General features: G+C 38.3%; 1 protein-coding gene across 8 annotated transcripts in view; it reads right to left on the bottom strand.

Moving 5' to 3' along the window:
* Window positions 1–10990: 10990 nt before the first annotated feature.
* Window positions 10991–22989, bottom strand: part of GAB1 (GRB2 associated binding protein 1) — a 94719-nt gene continuing 82720 nt past the window's right edge. For 4 of the 8 annotated variants that reach the window (XM_051617226.1, XM_051617232.1, XM_051617227.1 and 1 more), the window contains 5 exons: window positions 18872–18961; window positions 16646–16739; window positions 16178–16301; window positions 13119–13241; window positions 10991–12891 (listed from right to left, as the gene is read on the bottom strand). In XM_051617226.1, the coding sequence (XP_051473186.1) occupies window positions 12733–12891; window positions 13119–13241; window positions 16178–16301; window positions 16646–16739; window positions 18872–18961 (590 nt within the window). In that variant the 3' untranslated portion in view covers window positions 10991–12732. Of the gene's footprint in view, window positions 12892–13118; window positions 13242–13865; window positions 13942–16177; window positions 16302–16645; window positions 16740–18871; window positions 18962–22989 lie in introns of all 8 variants that reach the window. The other 4 variants (XM_051617230.1, XM_051617231.1, XM_051617233.1 and 1 more) reach the window with 2 other exon arrangements.

The following is a 22989-nucleotide window of genomic DNA, read 5'->3' as shown; positions in this document are numbered from 1 at the left end:
GCGGGCGCACCAACCAGGCTCCGCGCCGGTCCCCGCTCTCGCGAGAGCGCGGCAGCCGCGCGGCGGGGAGGGCGCGGGCGCCGAGCACCGCCCCGGCCCGGGAGCGGCCCCGCCCCGCGGGCCCCGCGCCCGTCGGGCAGGAGGGCCCCGCCGCCTCCCGCAGCGGCGAGGAAGCGCTTCCGGCTGGTGCGGGGCCCCCGGCCCTGGCTGCCGCCCGCGGGGCTCGCGGCAGCCGCCTCGGCGCGGCGGAGCGGCCGCGGTGGGAGGGAGGCCGGCGGCCGCGGGCACGGTCACATCCCGGCATCGCCGTCACGGATTGACGAGGTTCCTGCGTTATAGGCTTTAGCACGTATCAACAAGCCTGTCTCTTGTTCTGAAAGTCAGACAGCACAGCCCTTCTGTCCATTAAGTTTTGTTACTAAAAGGTAGCCTGATCAGAACGCTGCAAGGAGGACACCACGGCTGCGAAGTAGCAGGTCTCAATAAAAACTCATGTGTTGGTGCTTTTTTCCGAGTCTATCTAACAGAACGTCTCCAGCTGGAAAGAGTGAATTGCGAATAAAAGGAGACTTGAATATTGACCAAAACGGGTGCCAGAGCCAACTGACACCTCCCCTCGCTTGGGTCGCAGGAGCCAGAAAAAAGTTGCAGAAGTTTGGTGTTAGAGACCTATTGAGTAAAACAGACAATGCAGGCACTGGAACGTACCTTGGCTCAGGTGGGGCGTGCTCCTCACCGGTCACCGCACACACCCCGCACCGCTGGAGCGCACAAAACGGAAGAGACCGAGCGGGACGGGGACGCTAAGAGCACCACTATTGCACTCCGGCTGCTGTCGGAGTGGCAGCTAAACAGAGACCATCCTTGTGGCGACTGTTAAACTCTTATTTCCACTGTTTTTTGTTTTTTTGTTTGTTTGTTTGTTTGTTTTGTTTTTATTACAGATATCCTTCCAAATTTTCTGAAGTTAAAATTTTAAGCTTTGACATTTCCGAAAGATTGTGTCACTTTACTTCTGCTTAAACTACTCAGAGGAATAACTTCCAAGAAAATCTCAATTTTCCTAGAACAGGATTTCTCAACTATTAACAAATTTGCTGACATGTTTTCCCACTGCTTGCCATCATTTCTTACCCCAGCTGAAAACCCAGTCCCTGAGCTTTGCTGAAGGCCTTTCTCTGCGTTCAGGGAGAGAGCTTTAACTTTTAAATATATGCCGCAGCAAACTATACTGAATTGTGTTAATTTAGTCACCTTGTGTTCAGTTTTAATCTGTTCTCCCTCAGCTTCTGCCCACTCTCCTCTTCTAGAGTTGGTGCAGTGCTGTCTGCGTGGTGTGGAGCGTATGTAAGGGCGGGATGAAAGCTGCACTCCCCCACTTCTGTGTCCCCTGCTAAGCACTCGAGAAAACAAGACGTGGAGGATCACTGGTGAAGAAAAGCGAGGTAGAAGGCCCTTGGGAAACAGTCAGGTATTTGTGAAGAGAGGTGAGGATGTTTCAGCACCTTCAATACCATCTTTTATAATCATGGAATCACAGAATCATTGAATAGTTAAGATTGGAAGGGAACTTAAAGATCATCAGGTTCCAGCTTCCTGGCTATGAGCAGGGACACCCCCCACTAGACCAGGCTGCACAAAGCCTCATCCAGCCTGGCCTTAAACACATAAATCAGACTAAAATTGCCAGGTAAGATCTGGTTTGGTGGAGAGGGTGAGAAAAGTCAGTGAGGGGAGAAAAGTATCACCTCTATTCAAATCTCATTGATCCTTGGCCATGCAACAACATAAAACAGCATCATGTCAGTGGGTGGTGCCGAGATACTTCTATGCCTGGTATCAGAAAAAATTGGTAAGACATAATTCCTCTCTACTTCAAAACAGTGTATTTTCCAGGCTACTGCTTTAGCTTCTCCATTTCCCTTACTTCTGAAAAACTCTGCCTTTACCATAGAGAGAGAATAATTTTTGCCTAAATTTCCAACTTAATATGCAAGAAAATACCAGCCCCAAGTATTTCATTCACAAAAAGCAAAGCATTGTCAGAAATATCTCTAGCCCAAACCTGAATTCCACAGCAAAATCAGGATTTTTTTTTTTCCTCTCTACATCAGAGGTAAGGGAGGGGAAAGGAAAAGAAAAAAAATATATATACGACCTGCAATATCCCATGAATATTTTTGGATAGTCCTACCAGGATAGTAACGAAATACAGTTTTATAGACCCAATTGCTTCTGAATAGATTATTCACTTCTCAAAAAAAAAAAAAAATAAATCCTAACTCTAGCTCTAATCTATCCATTATTTCACGATTCAGAATTACTCACTTGAAGATGCCATGAGCCCTATATCACTGCAAGAGAGCAATATCACTTGGAGTCAACTCCTGCATCAGAATTTTGGACAAGCTATTTCCTAAACAAAACCACACTGTGAAACAGCAGAGTTACTGAAATCTCTGCCATGCTCAGAGGAAAAGGCTCAATTAGAGGCAAAAATAAAGCAAACTGATAGACTTCTAACCAGTAGAGAGGGCAGGCATAATAATTAAAAAAACCCTTGTCAGAAGTGGAAAGGAAGACTAAAGGTGCTAAATTTCTCAAAGTCCTGAAAACAAAGTGGAAAATATCAAGCAAAAAACCCCAAACAAAAGAGGAAAGAGAACTTTCCAAGTTAACATGAAGATGCTCATGAACACACAAAATCATATAAGTCCACAGAGAGCCCGAATATGGAGACATTAAATGAAAAGCAACCAGAGGCATGAAGAAGCTCATGACAGGAGTTACTGATGTACTGAACACCAACATATGGTCAAATACACAATAAGGCAAAAAATCCTCCCTCACCCAGTACTAAATTGTAGACACAACTAATAATTAAGATGTTTATGAAGTTAGTAAAGAACAGCTTTAATTACAGATTTTTGTCAAATCTCTCAGGCAACATGTCTTTCAATTTTCTCGCTCAGTTGTGTAATCATAACTTTAATTATTATTCTTTAGATGACTACTTGTTAAACAAGAAATTGAAACACCACAAGTAAGAGCAACTCTAAATGTTACTATTAGCTGTGCAGCAATTATGGTAATAGGCATTACTGCACATGCATCAACACTGTAAATCTTCCCAAAGTTTGGGAAATGAATGGCACAAAATGAAGTTGTTGTGGTCACACCATCAGACATATGGCAGTCACCTGAATTCAAAAAGGTAAGCGAGGGGAGAGAGCCTGGTTTGCATTCAAACTTAGGGGGTTTGATTGTTTCTTTGTTTTTTTGCAAAATTTCAGATTAAAATGCAAAAGTAAAATACTACACAAGCGAGATTAGATACTGCCAGTTTTTCTAGCCCCTCAGAATACTGAATACAATTAGCTAAATATAATTAGGTCTGCTTTAAAGCCATCACTTTTCTGTCAGGTGATATATACAGACACACAGAGAACCAGCAGTCAAATCAGCCAGCCAAATCATGCTGTGTTAAAAAAAAAAAACAACCACAAAAAAAAAAATCTGACCATCAGCAAAGGTACAGCTTTGTCACAACTGCTAACACATAGATTTTCATTGTAAAAACAAAACAAAAAAATCAACACATGCAAAAGATAGTATGTGTTAATTTCAGTAGATTCTTTAATGCAGTGGAAACAACCTTCTGGAGTTTACCACATGTAAGTGCATAGATTTCTATCATGTACACATTAATTTTTGAGCACTGTGAAGATGGCATTAAAGTTGTTCAAACTACCATGTAAACATCCCAGCAAAATTAAAGTTTCATCCAAAATAAACAGCACTGAGTTCAGCTGCAGTGCCTAAGCAAACTATATTGCATGTCTGTAAGCCTGCTATGTTTTAGGTCTATCTTCAAAAGGAAAACTACAAAAACAGCGACACGTGAAGACCAAAAATCTTTCACATTTCTCTCAACTACAAACCAGTGGAAATTTGGTAACAGCAACACATCCACATAGCATGTCAGACTCTGCTTGTGTCTGGTTTAAAATAAACTCTTTGATCCATAAAATTTATTTATGGAAAAAAAATACCTCATATAGTATCCACTGCTGATACTTGTTACAGAAGCCCTCAAAGAGGGAGGTTCTGTAACAAGGAGCAATCTCACAAAAGAAACCCAGAACAAATAAAATGCTTTTAGGTTTTACCTGCATGTTACTGTGACTGAAAAGGCTCAACCAAAATACAAAAACATGCTTGTTTTCTTTAATATGTAAAATTAGTTTTTATATATAGAATAATACAGACACACAAGCTTCATTACACACACAGATTGCTCCCTTTCCAAAATGCCAAATTCTGCACCCACTCAGGGTCAGGTTCTCTTTGCACCCATGAGGTTCAGCTCTCACCATATGGCACAGCAGTCGGAGCGAGACAAAGCAAGCAGAGAGGCTGCCCTAGAACCATCCCTTGGCACTGCAGTTAAGCCACCTGACTTCTTCTTGGTGCTCTCATTCTCAGAGCAAAAAAAAACCCCAAACAAAAACATTTTAAGAAGTTGGAATATAAACCTGAACTTTCCTGAAAGATTGGGATAAATCTGGAAAAAAAAAAAAAAAAGCTTTTTTAAAGCAAGACTTAATACTTTAAATTTCCTATTTAAACTACATCTGCAATTTTATCCCTGAAAGTAGCAGTACTAGTGGGATTCCACATATACACAGGTATGTATCTGCCTGTACACCCAAAATTGCAACATCTGCCATAGCGTCTTCATCTTATTTCCATGGGTTTTTTGCCTTTCTTAAGCTGCTTCATTTCTTCTCAGTTGTGACCTGGGCCAACTTTCCACATAGTGTTTAGATATTTAAACAGATACTCATGAAAGATTTTGAAAAACACTTTGACACTTGACTCATATTGACACATATCTGCCCCCTACTTTCCTGTAACTATAGTATCAGAATAAATAGGACATAAAGGGTCTTGCAATAAAGTTTTTATTGCAAAGATGGTGTGTAATTATGTGTGCTGTGGAATATGCTTGCTTTGTGCCCCATGTATTTCCAAATCCTTGGTATTATACATGAATACACATATTTCCTTCTCTTGAGTTACTAGTTTGAATACATAATCTGAATTCCTTTCAGCATTAGTGATTATTCTGAATAACCACAGTGATTATTTGATATGTTAAAAAACCTTCTGCTCCCTCAAGCAAAACAGAGCAGCTATTATAAAAGTAATTATTTTTCAAACCTCTTTTAATTAAACAGAATATTTGGAGAAAAAAATTCATGTCAGAAAAAGACAGGAAATCAAAGTAAGACTTCACCAAAGAAATAAGTGTCTTGGGGAAAACGTAACAAGCATGTATTCAGACCATTATGATGCAGGGAGAAAAGAAAAATCTGAAAGACTGTGTTTCCAGAACTGATAGTTTTAGAGAAGTATCTGACCAGCAATGAGTCAGCTAGGCAGTTATTTCAGCAGCCCTGAACAGTAAGCCCCACCCAACAGAACTGGCGGTGTTCCAAAGGGATGCTGTCTGAAGGAACTGGTCTAGCATGGCTGCAGTTTACCTGAAGATAGTCAGACCTATAAATAGAAGATACTAAATAGACAGTTGAAATAAAGTTGTTTGTTTGTTTGGTTTTGTGGGCTCTCTGAGTTGTTATTTTGTGTTTTGTTTGTTTTGTGGGGGTTTTTTAAAGCAGAAATTTGTTCCATTTACAGAACAGTAACTCATTCTTTAAGTTTCCATCTTCTACACAATACACCTACTAAAAGAAAACTTCATGAAAAATCTTAGAACTATCAACTGCAAATGTATCCCTAAACCTTTATGAAAGTACACCTTGGCAAAAAAAGGTTGAAACTATTAATAAATCTGTGTGGCCAGTCACCACCACAAAGTGCAACGTTACCACCATAATAAGCTTGCGCAAAAACATCTCACAGTTTAAGATCAGACCTGACCATAAATCAACACCTGTTCAGGTTCTGGCCAAAATCTTCAGAGGGAGCTACAGGGCAGCTTGGATGGCTGGCTCAAAAAAGGGTGGGTGGCACATTTTTTGATCCTTAGTCCCATATTTTAATAGATGGCACTTTAAAAGGTGCACTGCTTTTCCAGAGTTTGTTGGTGCCTCTCTGGCACTGGCCATAGATTTTTGTCCCCACTTCCAAGCTATGCGCTGGAATCAGGGGTAGCTGCCTTCCACAGTGTGCAAGGGAGCTCACTGCAAGGCAGATGAGAGGCTAAATCTTGGTCACTGTTGGTTCCTTTATTTTTTCATTCTAGAAAAATATCTTTAAGGACTAAGTCTATGCTATGCTTCTTCATATTGAGCTGTCAGTGAGCAGAGCTAATGGTTAAAATGTCTTCAGGATCATAATTTAATCCATTTATGCAGGAAAAAAAGCAGTTAAAACACAAAAAGAATTTTTAGAATTTACTTCCTACACTTGTATCTACATACCTGAGTAGAAATTATATTGTTTCAAAAAAAGTTCTTAGAATTTTCATGTATTTGAACAAGATACATTGGTGCCTTGAATATTAAGGTCTACTTCTCAAAAGATCATTCAAGTGCTTTTGCAACCCTTGCCATTTAAAAATGCTGCTGCTCCATGCCTAACTAGAGATTATGGAGTCTAACTCTGAACACGATTTGTTTCTACATTTTTGTCTCCACTATGACTAATTTTTTAAAAATAACTAAATACGTACACCATTGTTTATATGTATTACTACAAAAAACCACCTCAGCAGAGGGTTGAATCACCATTTGGATGCAATGAATGAACTTCAGACTCAAATTGAGGTCCTCCCGCAAGCCAGTCTGAAGCACCTTCAAAACTCCCAGGCCACTTCACCACTAACAGGTAGAGGAAAAAAAGTCCTAAACAAGCATTGAAATTAGTCTGCATAGTCTGCAAATGTGTAAAGTGACAGCACAAGTGAACAGAAACAAATAGCAATTCCTTCCTCTAAAGTATATTCCCTGAAAATAGCACAAAAAGACAAAAACCTATGTAACAAAGTTTGGAAGGAATTCCATAAAACCAAGGCATAATTATACTTTCCTTATATTCTGGCCACCTGGGTAAATGTAGTAAAGGCAACTTGCAGCTGCTCAGTAGTATTTGCTCATGTTTGGTACCAGTGATCAGCTTTCCAGATACCAACATATTTTCTGTAAGCAGGGTTGCAGAATATAAATCTGTACTTCACCTCTAGATTAAAGTGTTGATCCTTGGGTATGTAGTGGCACTGTTAGATTACACAGCTCATCACTTGCTAGTTACAGCTGTTTCCAGAACAGCTCAACTCTCCTGCAATGTTTACAACTAAACTTGGATAAAATATTGAGATGCCCTACCATGAGCCTTTTATTTTTTCAAATAAAAAGCATTTTATTTCATACTTAAAACTGCTCAGTCAATTCTAAAAGTAATACTATGCCTGATTCTACTTTGAATTGCACCTTTTAAACATCCCTTCAGAAGACTGGATTTCCACATCCTCTCCCACAGTCCAGTCAAGTCACCTGGGTACACCGTGCAAGCCCCATATACATGTGTGGCTTACAACGAGCACCAGCCAAAAAGAAACTCAAGCAACATTTAATACAATCTTATTACCATAGTAGGCTTGGCCTTTTTCAAAATTGACGTGATACACATTTTTCTTATTGTTTCATTACAGATAACAACTTACCAGGAAAAGGCAAAAGGCTTGGCAACAATGATGGATCTTGTGAGAATCTTCAAGAGTGAATCATGATGGTTACTATAAACTCTTTTTATAAGTGCAAGAAAATTTTGAGAGTCTCCATTTAAACAACTTGGTATTTTATGTTCTAAACTGTATGGGACTTTCTTCTATTTTACCATAGTAAATTAAAATATTTCAGAATTTTAAGTCTTTCTAATATTTACTTTTTGTTCTTAAACACAGAAGTAAAAGGCTTTATTGGCCCACGCCTTGTGGCTTAGAAACTTTAAAATAATTCTACCGGCTTCTTAAACTTGACATCACAGTGAAATACTCAGGTTGCAAGTTTCTTTCAAAGACCTCCTAAAAAGAAAAGCACTGGCATCAGAACAGTCTAGCTCTGTTTATCTAACAATGAGATGGCAAAAGCCTTCAACTAGTAATGCATCCAGTACCTAGTATTCTCACACTTTTGTTACTGAAAATGAACACCAAGGATGGCTGAAACAGAAATATACACTGGGCAACTTAAAATGTCAAAGATACTGTTCATGACCATTTCAAGGAGTTTTCTTTTTGTCCCACTCTGCACCTCATCAGGTTGAGACCCACACCAAAACCGCTTTTTCAGTTAAAATAAAAAGCCAAACAGAAATCTCACAACTTGGTATTTGGTTCATCTACACCAAATCAACGCAATGTTTTTGTGGAATATTTATTACACTGAGTGCTGGACAAGCACTTTTTTGTGGTCATGGATCTTTTACAGGGGCATGTAGCGATCAGACAAGAGGTAATGGCTTTAAACTGGAAAAGGGTAGATTTAGGTTAGACATTTGGAAGAAATTCTTCACTCAGAGTGGTAAGACACTGGAACGAGTTGCCCAGGGAAATTGTGGATGCCCCATCCCTGGAAGTTTTCAAGGCCAGGTTGCAACCTGGTCTAGTGGAAAGTGTCCCTGCTCATGGGAGAGGGGTTGGAACTAGATGATCTTTAAGGTCGCCTTCCAACCCAAACCATTCTGTGATTCCATGATTAGTATTTCCATGTAGGAAGACAAACAAGAAACGAACCTTAAAAAGCAGTGTTTGGTGCAATACTCAGAGACCAAGAGCTGATGGAAGAAATACTGAGGATAATATCCAAATTTAAGTTCACCTATGGATAGTGCTCAGCTTTTTAAGACCTGTAAGAGTAAAATGTCCAGATTAAGTGATATTATTGCTCTCTAAAATTGCACACTGATGTTGTATGGCAATACCTTTTCTTGACCAAATAAATATCCTTTGACTTTTTATGACCCAAACCTCTACAGAAAAGGAGGGAAAGGAAGGTTTGTCTAGGGCTGCTAAGTTTCCCAAGTAGTTTTGCAAGACTACAATCTATATACAAATTAACTGCTGCAGTCAGTAATAGCTAAGATTAATCTTACTGCAATAAAAGTCTTACTTAGATCACAGCGCAACATGAAAGCGACAGACCCGCCCATCACTCCCTACATGGAGCAACAAATTCTAAATTACTTAATTAAAACAGCAAGACTGTAATTTGTCTGCATGCCCTATGTGTGGCACTATGTCACAACTGCCATACGTGAATGGATTGCTAATTATTTTCCTTCATGTAAATAGAAATCTTAGGAAAGCAGAAGATACTAATGATTACATTTTTATATTTTAATTTTTCTTTCAGTATTACTTTACAAATTTTTAGCAGAAGAGCTGCGGTTGTACGTGCACTTCATGACCTAACAGTGATTATGTCACAGTCCCATTAGTACCTACCAGATAACGTTGTTCAGATTACCAAGATACTGTTTTAGTGCAACAAGAAAGAACTTGCCTGTTTGAAAAACAACACTCACAAACTACTTCTGCACCAATATCCTCTGGAGTTTTCACCTTCTAACTAGTGTCCTCACAAAGCTAGGAACTGAGTTACAGAAGGCTAACAGCAGTTGAGCTTTCTTTCTACCACCTACAGTTTTAGGATTCACATTTTGAATTTAGTATTCACATCCTTCGAGTATCCAAGAGCTCAGACAGACCTGCAACATGAAGCCCCACTCCAGCTTTATGGGTACAGATGAGACGTGTCATCCAGACTTAGTATTGTGGCTCTGATTCTGAACACACTTTAGACAACATGTAAGTTGAGAAAATGTATTACTGGAATTAAAGGAAGAAAACTGCTTAGAAATATAATTAAAGAGAAATTTTAGACTGTTACTTAGGAAATCATTACACTGTCTGTACAGGCTGAAATCTGCTCTTTTCCTTAACAAAAGGAAGGGAAAAAGCCTAGAAACTAAGGGTGGATTCTCAATTATAATATCAATTAACATTTAGAATGCTGCCAAATTTAAAATTAAGAAAGATTAAGTGTAATCTGTAAATCAAGACTGATATCAGCAAACTTAGAGCAAAAAGCACTAGTTCAACAAAAGAGACCAGCCTAGGAAACCAGCTTTTAGGCATGTATCAGAGATGCTTACATCATCTGAAAAAATATGAAAGGTACCAAAATATAAGTAGCATTACCTGATTACAAAAATCCAAAGAGTTTTAAAAATAATACACAGTTGTGTAGTTGGTAAACATTTCAAGGACAGGTGGGCTAGGGACAGGTAAAAGATGAGCAACCTCAAATTCTCCGTTCTACTGAGAGAATAAAGAAATAAGAGTTTGAAATATTCCAAGATCATCCTACTTGTTGGGTGCATGCATGACTGCAAGAGTCCACAGTATGGATTCTTCTCTGCTGTAGCAAGCACCAAACCAATTATGTAGGATAAACAGCAAAATTATTATCTAACCACATCTGTTGAGTTAGAGGCATCTCAGCAGTGGAGATGCACTGCTATCAATGCACTGATAAAATGCTTAAAGCCAATGTCCTAAACCAAAACTTTCCTTACATCACTTACGCAATACTCACCGTGCCTACAGGCACTTCAGCTGTAGCATCAGTAAAGAAGAGATTATTATTGCATAGGAAGACCATCAAAGCGGAGTTGAGCTAAAACTCCAGAATCTTTATGGATTTAAACTACTTTTGATTGAGTCATCAAGATCCCCTTGGCTCACATTATTCTTTGGGCTCCCAGAAGACTGAGAATTGAGATTATTTAGCTGCTTGATATAGGGTTTCAAATCAGAGATAAATTTTGAAAATTGTTTTAGTTGTACATTTTTTGAGAGGCACTAATAGATAATCTCCAATTTTTAAAAAGTGTGGTTGGTATATAGGCACCTCCATAGACACATTAACACTGGTTCACTGTTTCACAGGACAGAGTGTACACATGAAAATCGAACAACTTGATTTATTTAAAATTCACCTCAAAATGCATTGTGTTTAGTTTCATTTTTAAAATGAACATTCAAAGCATCAAAGTATTACTAATTTAAAAAGAACCTTTGTTAAGAATAAGGTAATTTACATACTGTAGATTGTGGCTGTGAGTGGAGAGAAACAACCAATGGTAGATTAGGCACAGTACTAAGGCCAACAAGCCAGAAAACAACACAGCTCTATGCTCACTTTTTACATGATCTGGACAAACTGGGTGGGAAAATAAAACCAACAGCTTACTTGAGGGTGTTTGTGTAAAAAAAAAAAAAAAAAAAAAGTGTTAGTAAGCTTTCTATCTAGACCTAACTCATTCACGTATTTAAAGAACTATATCTTCTTCCAAATAACAAAAGATGTCTCTCTAAACCAAGGGAGATTATTATTTGGAACTGGCATAGTAAAATAAAGGATCACAGTATACAGAGCTTAAAATCCTGTACCAGGAAAGAACAACAAGTGGTTTACAAGGGGACCATTTAAGTATATTATCTAATTTTTAAGAACAGAGTTATAAAGTATCAGTTGCATAGGGATTTAAATATAAGGCCAAGCAGGAGATTAAAATAAAATAGAGATCATAAGAAGGGTACTATGGTATCAAAACATAGTATTTTCATTTGAATTAATGTCTAATTCAAAATCACAGTATTTTGCTAGTACTAAAAACAGTGAATGTCAAACTGTCCCATTAATCTTGAACTGAAAACTGACATTAGAACTTCTAAATAGTACAAAACTAAAGCTCATTGTCTAAACCTGATCAGTGTATTAGCACAATAGTGCTTGGTACGTACCTGATTTGTATACTCTACCTTCTGTAAATAATATAAAGGTTATTTCTTGTTAATAAGTGTGAGATCACAATATTACTGCATGCCATCAGTGGTTTGCAGGCTTACTTGATATTTAATTATTCAGTCTTTAAAAGTGGAAGATCCCACCCTGCAGAATCTTCACTCATTGAACACAGAACACTGTCATTAATAAAATACAATAGAAGTTCCACCACTAACAACTAACATACAAGCCAGGATTGTAGGTCTAACCCCAGTACAGTTCATTATTATTAACTCACAGCAATTTTTGTTAGGAAGGTAACCTGTAGACTTCCAAATAATCTTGCGTGTATTAAATATAAACAAGTATGTAACTAACGTTCATCTCTTGGCAATTCAAGTAGATCATTCAATTGTGAAAGCGTTTCCGCAAAATCAATTTGAAGTTGTTAAAATGAAGTTCAAATATTAATCTCTGTCTCTACATGTAGCTTAATTAACCTAAAATTGTAAGGAATAGTAGTGTAAGGAAAAAAAATTCTCCCGATGAATTAGGCATTAAGGTACACTAACTAGGAATACCTGAACCAACATTGTAACTGAAAAAGTGCATAAACATAGTAATACTACAAATGTGTTAACTACAGAACAAAAGGTTTTCTGAAAACTAAGTGATACTATTTTACATGTTATTTACAGGTTGCAAATTTTCCGGAGACCACAGAGCCAATTACGGTCTTAAAATTCCTTTGATATATTCAAAGGGTCCTTTTGGCTTCCATCCCATTCGGTCATAAACCTATTCACACACCAGTGAATCGGGTATGGTGCAGTCGAACAACACTGCCACTGTGGTTCTGTAATTCTTCAAAATTCTTCAAAATTCCTTCCTGCTCTTTGAAGAAAAAGCAGTATTTTCATTTCATGCTTTTTGTAGGTGTTTCAGATTCTGTAGACTGTCTCCCATCAGTCCATGCTTCTCTTGTGCTCTTCAGCGCTAGCGTTTTCTGCTGGTCGACCACAACGTAATCAACTCTTTCATCTGCCACGCTGCTGCCTGAACCACTGCTCTTTTTCTGGGATAGGCAAAGGAGAGGGAAAAATATAAGTTTAATAAACCAACAACAAAAAGTAGGTATCCCAAACAGATATAGAACAATCACAGGTTTCTCTCGAAGGTCTAAGATAGACTCTCCTGTTGACCATTTGACAAACCTAGTTAGGATGATCTTGCAGGAGGCTCCCTTTTTCCCCAGCAGCTACGTGTGAAGAAATGTTAAACTCCTGATGGCAAAAAGCTTACCTTACGAGGTGGAGTAGATTTTCCCGAATCTAGGTCCAGATCTAAATATTCTACTTGTTTATCTCCTTTAGGTTTTACCATAGGGCTGCTTCCTTCATCAATACTGTTGCTTCCAAACAAATTCTGAAATTATAATGTAAATAACTTCAGGTAACAAACATACATTCTAATGGCTCACATTATCATATAACGCTTATTATAAACTGCCAAAGTATAAATGTTAAAGAACTGGTTGATAGCTCTTGCAAACAGTTAAAACATGCAAATTTTATTGACACCGTATAACAAGGGGATATATTCTAAGTCAAAACTGGGACAGAGTCAAAAACCAACAGAGGAAAAAATCCTCCAAACCAACCCCCCAGATTCAAGGTTGCCACCAAACCAATCTGTGCCTTCCACGTAACGTCCCTTTCATATAATGTGATTAAGAATGGAGTGTGGTTTGTTCTTTTTAAATGAAGCTGTTACCTTCTCAAAATTTAGCATTACTTGATTACAAATTTACTTATTTCCTTAAATTGCTGTTAAATACCATACAAGAATTTCAGCCTTACAATAGTGGCAAAACTTCAGAAGAAACTTTTACTTTTCATTCAAAAGCCACCATGATTAAGCTGAAAATCAAAAAGTATTATTCAATTGATAAGACAAAAAGATTCAAACTTTGGAAAATTTGTGTAGTGCTGCCTGAAGTCATATTGTATATACCTAAATTTCAATTAGCCCAGACTTTTACAACCTCACCTCCTCTGTCCTCTCCCAGCCTGATCCCTCCCTCTTAACAGGTGTTATAGGAACAGTACAATAGAAGGACTCTTCTCTAAAAGATAAAGAAAAAAAAGGAAGACAGAGGGCAGCAGTCAGCAAAAAATGAAGAGGAAGGCAGAAGGAAAGACAGAAGGGTAAGGCTGACAGCAACTTGAAAGAAAAAGCAGAATATTGCTGATTTTATTGAATAAAACAGAAGTATGACATGTCCAAACAACAGGCTTCGAAGCTGATGACAGAAAAATATGAAAAACTATGGAATCCTTTCTAAGATGCAGTTGGAACAAATAAAAATTTCCAAGACATCTATATAATTGGCACATTTTAAAACAAAGGCCTTGAGATATCTGGAAACATTCATGTTCTCTACGAAATAAAATATTTTACGGGTTAAAGCTTAATGAGCTGGGCTTTTTAAAATTTAAGTTATCCATTATATCTGTATCATCCAACTCATTTAATATTAAGTGGTAGCAAGGACCAATGCAAACAACTGAGACAAAGTTAATTTTTGTTGCCCAAATTCTCTAAACAAATTTCTGCATATTTAACATAAAAAACCATCAGGGTTTGTATCAATGTTTCCAGCATAAATAAAAAAGATATTTCTGTTTAAACAAAAAATAATCTGTTATTTCAAACAAACTAGACAGGCAGAACATATGCAGTAGAAAAGCGAAACTTTAAATATACATAAATGAAAATGAAAGGAAACCTGTTGAACAACCTTAAAGAATGAACATTGCAAGCAAACAGAAGATATTAATGAGAGGCCATCTGAGCTGTGATATTAATTATACCATCTTGGCACTGAAGTTAAACCCCTGAAATGGCACTGTAAAAATCAAAAGAAATTTGATTTCCCAATTTGAACGGCGATTCTGCTGCAGGGAGAACTGTGGGCATAGACGAGCCTAAACCTTTGTGTAATACGGGAAATTTCCTGCATCTGCAAAATGGGATGTTCCTGATTACTTACCAATGTCTCTTGCAAGGGAGGGGGCTAACTTTTTACACCATCAGCTCCCTGCTGCTGAGGTGCACTTTGCCTGGAAAGGATGCCTGCGCTGCTGAGCGGGTCAGACGTGGTACCAAGCACGGGCCAGGATGCTCTGCTGGCTCCTGAGCTTGCACCAGGCCAGAGCTGCCGCAGGGAAATTGGCAGGAGGAGCTGGCTCAGGGAGACCTGAGCAGCAGTACCCAGAGGCAGCAATAGTGAGCTGGAGCAGAGGGAGACTGGAGGAGTATCCAAAGCAGCAGGATGGGGAAGCAAGCAGCTCTGCAAGAGGAGGAGAGTCCAGTGTGCAGGGAAATGGGCCAGCACATGCCATCTAAGGCAGCAGACAAACAAACAGAACAAGAGAGGCGCTAGACAGGCCCTCCCGAAAGAAGGTGTCTCATAATGCTTTAAAGATGAAAAATGCTGCTGTATCCCCCAAACTGTACAAATGTGGTGTGAATACATTGAACTAGACTGAATAGAAAGCTGAGCTCAAAGACACAGGTTTACCTCCAGTGCTTTAAGGTATTCTGGACCACATTTTAGTTTAGGCCTAGGTCCTACTGCTACTCTCTTACATTAAAATACTATCATTTGTTCTTCTTTTTCTCTCTCTCCTTTGCCCCCAACCAAACAAAAACCACAGCATGCTTAATTAGCTTATCCTAACTAGCTCTGCACTTACTGCACTGCAAGCTGAACATCTGAAACAGTATTATCTGAGAAAATTCTCCCTCAAAGGGGAGAAAAATATACATATTCAATTCAGAGACCCTCTCTATACTCTTTTTTGAAAGAAGCCTAGTAAGAGTACATAAAGCTCAGTTTTTATAAAAACTAAACAACAAATATAAATCCTTTCCCCCCCCCCCTGTTCCTTCCACATTTCTTGGTAGATGTCCTTTCAACAAAGGTTGTAAGGCATGTCTCAGAGGTCCTAAGATGGTTTATTTCCCTTGATGTCATAATACTGAACTGGTGCATAGCCCAGGACAAGCAACTACAAAGAGGAGGCAGTTTCTAGGGAAAAGGAAAAAAAAAAAGGCACGTATTGAGCTGTTTTGTACAATTGATATGCATGCTAACAATTCTCTTTATATATTATTATGCTTTTAATTTCTTCAGTGAAATCTAACCAAAATTACAGTTTTTCTACAGAGAATTTTTTATTATTATTTTGATGTAGAAGCATAAAGGGAGTGATGTGGAGTGGAAAGATCTGTGTATGCATAATTTAAAAGTAAGGACTGCACAGGAAGAGAGTAGTTAAGACGTAGATTTTACATACTGGGTCTTCAGTGGACTGATTTGGATTCATGGATACATAATTCTCTTCACTGTCGTGCGAGTCACTGCTGGAAGTTGTGCTATGAACTGAATCCGGTCTGGGAGACATAGGAAACCTGGAGGGGCTAATTACCAGGAATTATTTTACAAACATTACATCTCAAATATCTTAAAACCTCCTGGTAAACAACAAAAATACGCATATTAGAGCTGAAATTTTCATTCAAGTTTACTAGAGTGCCACATATTTTGGTTATAAAACAGTCTCTTATACTTAATATTACAAAATGAAAATTAATACGGACACACTGTTTCAATGCGCATGAGCATATATACATACACACACACACTCTTCAAAAGGAAACCTCAATTCTATAGCACAGGCTAAAATATAACACAGATGTACACACATTTATTAACACTGTGGTCAACAAAAACAATCTAAATGAGGAAAGGCTAAGAAACGTACTCTCGTGCAAAGCTTCTGGTGATAGGAGATCGAACCGGGGCTTGTAATTCTTCCCATTCAGGCAGAGGTTTTATTTCTAGTGGAGCTGGTTTTGCTATATAAAAAAAATACAATCGTAAAGCACAGAACATTCCTAAACAAACTTAAATTTAATAGTTTTTCAAAGCCTACAAAACAACAAAAAACCCCTATGTTAAAAATATCAAATACTAACTAGGAAAAGAAGACAGTTTTCAGTTCTAAGAAAGCCATGATACCTTAACCTACATTTTTAATCTTTCCAGGAACTGAAAAGCAACATCAATTAGGAAAAAAACACACAATTTAAGAATTTTGCAAGATGTACTTCTATGTAGTAATTCTGTTTTGAAAAGAAACTCTGAAAATGGCAGCACCATGTTGTCCTTACTCTGCCACAATGACTTGTTGAACTGACAAGCCCAGCATAGGGCTTGATGGACTGTTTCAGCGGAGCCAGCTCTGGATCCTTATCTTAGTTTATGGACAACTGTTACGCAAGCTCTGCCCTTGCTGCATACATGTGTCCTTACTGAGGAGGTTTCACAGCTCAAAGTGTGGGTAGAATCTGCAGCTACGACCATGTTTGCAAAAGTGAGAGATGAGCTAACATCCAGCTTCAGTTCCAAGAGGTGCTTGGCTTGCTTTAGGGCTTATCAACAGATGAGCAAAGTATTAGAATGTTTGTGCCATTAATGACAACTAACATTGTTCCAGAAATGCTGCCATGTTTAAACTCCATTTTCAGAACAGAATCACAAATAGAGTATCAGTGAGAAATGCATTATCCTTCCTCTCCAGCTTGTATGTTTCACCCCACTCAAATGTTAGGGGAAAATAAAGGATAAAAAAGGACTTGTGGAAAAAAATTAATAAAATCACACAAACTGCAGGAACAGCTTTAATCTCAACTTCATCCTTCCTAAAACTGTTTTTAGAAAATAAAATGCAACGTCATTGTAACACCCCTTCCTCTCCTCACTGTCCTTCCAGTCAGTTTGCTGCCTGTTAGCAGATTTACCAAGATCAAATGTCAGGTATGTAAGCATGAATTCATGTGGAGTAAGAGCTGTCTTAAGTGACCACATGAGGAACTGACAAAAAGCAGTTGCTTTATCAGTGTGGCTGTCTCACAAGGACAACGCAGAACTGTAGCCATTATACTGTCATTATAGTCACTCCTCAGATTGAGTTTATTGAAAAGTCAGATATCATATATTTAACATAAGGACTCCTGATTCAGATTTTCTGGAGAAGTATCAGTCTTTAGTATCCCAAACAGTTTTCTCCTTTTCTCTGTTGAGAAGGCATAATTACACACTCAAAGCATATCAAGCCTGCTCCAGTAATTCTGCCACTTTAACTCACTTGCTCATAAAAAAGCTGTCACCACAGACTCAGGAGAGGAATTACAACTCATCTATCTCAAGATACAAGGTATCATATGAGATATGAGTGGCAGAACCGAACTTGTCATAGGTGAGACAATACTAGACCATAAAGGACAAAAAAATTATCAGCTTGGGTCAAGTCCTGTGTAAAGGCCTGAGATGACCTAGCAGGTATAAATGGCAGGTAAGGTTCTGCTCCAGCAGAAACAGTTAGGACTATTCCATCCAATTGCAATGGACTTTAACAATCAAAGGTAATGATCACTGACACTTCTGTATGATTTTTAACATAATTCTTTTGACTATATAAGGCACCAACTCGGCACCTTCAACAAGCCCCATTAGACTAACTGCAATGCTCATTAAGATGCATAAATAAATCTCTGTGCTGGTAAATGGTCAGAGAACCATATCTTTCTTTATTTCGGTGTTTAGCCAACTGCAGGAAACCCGAGTAAACTATGATTTCAGGTTATTTACTAACAAAATTTACTTCAAGCAACTTACAGGTAAGTCATATGTACACTTTCTTCTAAACAGACAAAAGCAAATCCAAAATATGAACAGATACAACTTAAGAGATCAGAACACCATGTTATTGTCAAGGAAATATTGATATATGCTGTTCAAGCCAGAAAGACTAATTCCTTTCAGAGGAAACTTTTTGCTTGGCAAGAAAAACACATTCATGATCTTACACTATAACAGAAGTAAAAAGACTACACAAGAGTTAGTTATTCTATAATAAGATTTTTCTTAACTTTTCTTTTACTTAGTTTTATAAAGCTCCATATACATACAGTGCTAAAGTACATACCCTTTCTTCTTGTAGTAAAGTCACCTACGGTTTGTGAATCAGTTCGCTCTAAACCATGCGGTTTAGGTCTTAAAATTTTAGGACTTTGACCTAATTGGTAAAAAGAAGACTCTCTTAATAATATTCTGTTTGTAACTGGAAAATGGAATTTTGTAAATAAAAAGCACAACCCCCTGCAGGAAGGTTAAAGCCACAAGCATAAGCAAGCTGCTGAAGGAGAGTTTTACAGTCTAGCTAGGCCTCACACTAAGGGCTTAAGCACCAAACCAGAAACAAACAAAAAATACCACTGCATGCAAGTAATTTGTTGGAGGCAAGCATAAAAGGTGTACAAAAAGGCTAAAAAGTGCAACAAATATTGTGACTGATGATTACTGTTAACTGGCTTCAAGCTGCATTACACAAAACATTCCCTGTTGGAGGAATATCTAGCATGAAAGGGGAATAGTCATGTTTCAGATGCAAGGTGAGGTACCCCCAAAGAAATTAAATCCTCTTTAGTCACAATATTACTTAGGAAACAGTGATACTCTTGGGAGGTCTCCTATCTGCCGTGCATGTCCCACTTGAGAAGCCACAAGATTCTTTTTCCACCCTGTATTTGTTAATCTTTTTCCCAGAGGTCTGTATCTCTCTGTACCAAAAACACCTCCGACCTTGAAGACACAGGGGGACTTTCTTTCCAAGCTCCCAGTCTGAATACTGTCCCCACCACCATGGCCAAACCCAACCTCCACCACAAATGACCCTGTCATCAAAATAGATTCTTGAAACTTTTTAAAAATTGTATAAACCTCCATACAAGTGCAGTAGATGCACTAATCATTCCCCTACATGTTCTGCTATCATACCCCATCATGCTCTTAGCATAACGTTCCCCTGTGTTATGCTAACACACAACATAACACTTAAAATGAATCTGGTAACAAGGTGAAGAGTACAAACTAAGAGAACACTAGAGACAATAAACTCTTTACAGGCAGTCATTTAACCACTCTCCCAACAACAATGTTCTTAGTCAACTTGACTAAACTCTGTGAGTGTTTCAAGTCACATTGTCTAAAATAGTATGAACCTTTCATGGAAGTCTAACTGACAAAGTGTTAATATTAGAAAAGGTGAGTGCCTTCAAGGGGTACACGAAGAAGCCACATGAAAGGTAAATCCTTACAATAAACCAAATAACAAGTTTTAGTCTGATTATGTTAGAAGTTTGCCCTATAGCACAAAATGGAAAAGGACTGGTACAGACTCCGATGTGGGCTGGTACTACCAGCAATAAGTGAGAATGCTTTGTAAAATACAAACTTGGCAACAAATACCAGAAGTCTTGCATATCTCTTCCCCAAGGGTTTTGCATATGAAGTGCTATATTACTGTTCTCACTGAAGTATTGGGAATAATCAAGTAACAACAAGAAAGGTAAACAAAGGTTTTGTACCGTATCTTAACTTACACATTGTGCTTCTGAGAGACCACGCAAGTAAGACAAAATTTATTTATTTACTACTAGTGCTACAAAGAAACTTCCTTAAAAAGAGAAGGACATGAAATGTTTTTCATACAGAAAGTTATATTCCAATTTCAAACCAGATGTTCCCTTAAATGGCTAGAAGGGCCAATGAAAAGGCCGAGCAGTTGGGCAATGCTGACCAAAGCCTCAGATTGTGAAGAGGTACACAAAGTATTTGTGTAAAGCACACTGTGGACTGGAGCTAAGTCAAAAGCATGACCCAACACGTTAGCATAGCTCATTCTGAGCCAATTTGATATTCTTAAGTTCCTTGCCTACAACTCTATGATAAAAGCTTGCCTATATAAAAAGACCAAGATCTTAAAATTGATCGAACAAACACAGAAGCTGAAATTCAAACACCTCTTAAGAACTATTTGATGCTGAACATAATTATCTAATCATATTACTTTTGTGTCCCACAGCTTTATAATCTGATTTAAAAGAAATCTGGCCCAACATGATTCAATTTAAAATGCCAATCAATGCACTGACATACAAGCACAGATCCTAAGTATGGTGAGAAATCTAGCAGAATTAATAGGGTTAATGAAATTATTTAACCAGTGTGCACTTTATAACCTCTCTGCTCTTGTAGCCAAACAGGCTGAAGTGCCTGGAACCCGTAACACAGAAGATAACTGCAAGGAACTCAGGGCTATGACTCATTATTTCTGCTTCTGTTAATGATGCTATGTGGTCTCATGCAGCTAACCTTCCTGAACTATGATTTTCCCCATTTGTAAAATATGGATATTATGTAACTGCCTGCATCATACTAAATTTAACACTTACAAACCATTCTGAGACTTTCAGAAGAGTGATATAAATAGGTATAGGTCCCCATAATATTTCTCTTTTGCATCAGACAAGAGTACAAAAAAATGTTTCAGGATAAAATTAACTCACTGAGATTTCATCTCTTGCTGCTGACCATTCAGCCAAAATCAATTTTGTGGCAGAACAGCTTGCTGCTACCAACCAGCCAGGATAATACAGTTCCTAAATTTAATATGTCACAGAGAATTAAAATGTTTGTACAGAGTGCATTTTTTTTCCTCCCTACAAAACATGTCTAATCTCTGTTGAGGAGCTTGTACTGTGCAACAGAAAAGACCTGATACAGGGCAAAGGAAAAGAAGGGGGGATCAGAATTGCAAAACTTATTCCTGTCTGTAGTACAGAATTCCTCCACCCTATTTTTTCCCATTTAAGAAGATAAAGTAACATGAGGAGGTATGAGGATGATTAAGGGACTGGAATATCTGTCTTATGAAGAAAGACTGAGAGACCTGGGGCTGTTTAGTCTGGAAAAGAGAAGACTGAGAGGGGATCTTATTAACATTTACAAATATCTGAAGGGTGGGTGTCAAAAAGATCGGGCCAATCTCTTCTCAGTGGTGCCATGTGATAGGACAAAGGGCAATGGACAAAAACTGGAACACAGGAAATTCCACCATAATATGAGGAAAAACTTCTTTACTGTAAGGGTGATGTAGCACTGGCACAGGCTGCCCAGAGAGGTTTTGGAGTCTCCTTCTCTGCAGACTTTCAAGAGCTATCTGGATGCTTTTCTGTGTGACCTGCTCTACGTGGTCCTGCTCTGGCAGGGGGGTTGGGGTTGGACTCTGTGATCTCCAGCTGTCCCTTCCAACCCCTACTGTTCTATGATTCTATGAGCTATGGCACAGAAAGCCCTTAATAATATCCCATGTTCCATCAAAAGATGTATTTTTCATAAATCCAACAGAAATTCTAGAGGTGCCATTCTTTACCTAAAAATGGACAGTTCTGCACTATTTTAAGCCAGATCTGTGGATGGAAATATGTATTTTTTAGAACTTTATATCGTAAAGTACTGCAGCTGAAATACCTGGTGCTGCTCCCAAGTAGCCTCACTAATTTTCTCCAAGAGCATGTCCTAGTACCTTTGAGAAGCAACAAGTTGAACAAAATACAAGAGAAAAAGTGCCTCACACCTGTATAGCAGACTGGTCTCCAACATCTATTCTATTCAGAAATAATCACTAAAGGTAAGTGTCATAAATCTGTTCTTCAAATTAACTGAGTGAAGGACAGCAGGTCTCTGTGGAAAGTCTGGCTTCATACAGCATTCCAGTGCCAGTAATACTGAGGAACACATTTCCCATGGTATAGGCCCACAGGCTCAGATTTACTTCATCTGCTGTTTAGGCACCCACATTAAGACAACACTTTTGGCTTACACATCTATTCTTGGAAAGACAAATCTGGGTTAAAAAAAATAAGTGTTTATATATTTATTGTAACTGAAAAGGAAATAAAATGTGTTGCAACACCACTGGATGCAAACCTACACAGGAAAAGAAACCCAAATAAATTATGGCAAGTGAAACCAACCAAACAAGAAGTGAAAATTAGATGTTTTCACTGTTCAGTCAAGTCACCACCTGTGAAATACAAAATGCTACAGCCAGGAGAGAGGAACTCAGCTTCTGCACGTTCTATCAGACAAATACTGTGTAAGGGCACTCTGAGCTGAAAAATCCCTAATGAAGTCTATTTTTCTAACAAACAGCTGCTTGTAAAAACTGCCAGGCAGAAAAAGCAATTATGGATCTAGCAT

The sequence above is a fragment of the Apus apus genome, chromosome 4 (assembly GCF_020740795.1).
Source record: "Apus apus isolate bApuApu2 chromosome 4, bApuApu2.pri.cur, whole genome shotgun sequence".
Taxonomy (NCBI): Eukaryota; Metazoa; Chordata; class Aves; order Apodiformes; family Apodidae; genus Apus; species Apus apus.
Note: the sequence above shows the minus strand (reverse complement) of the source record. Positions and strands in the feature narration are given on the sequence as shown.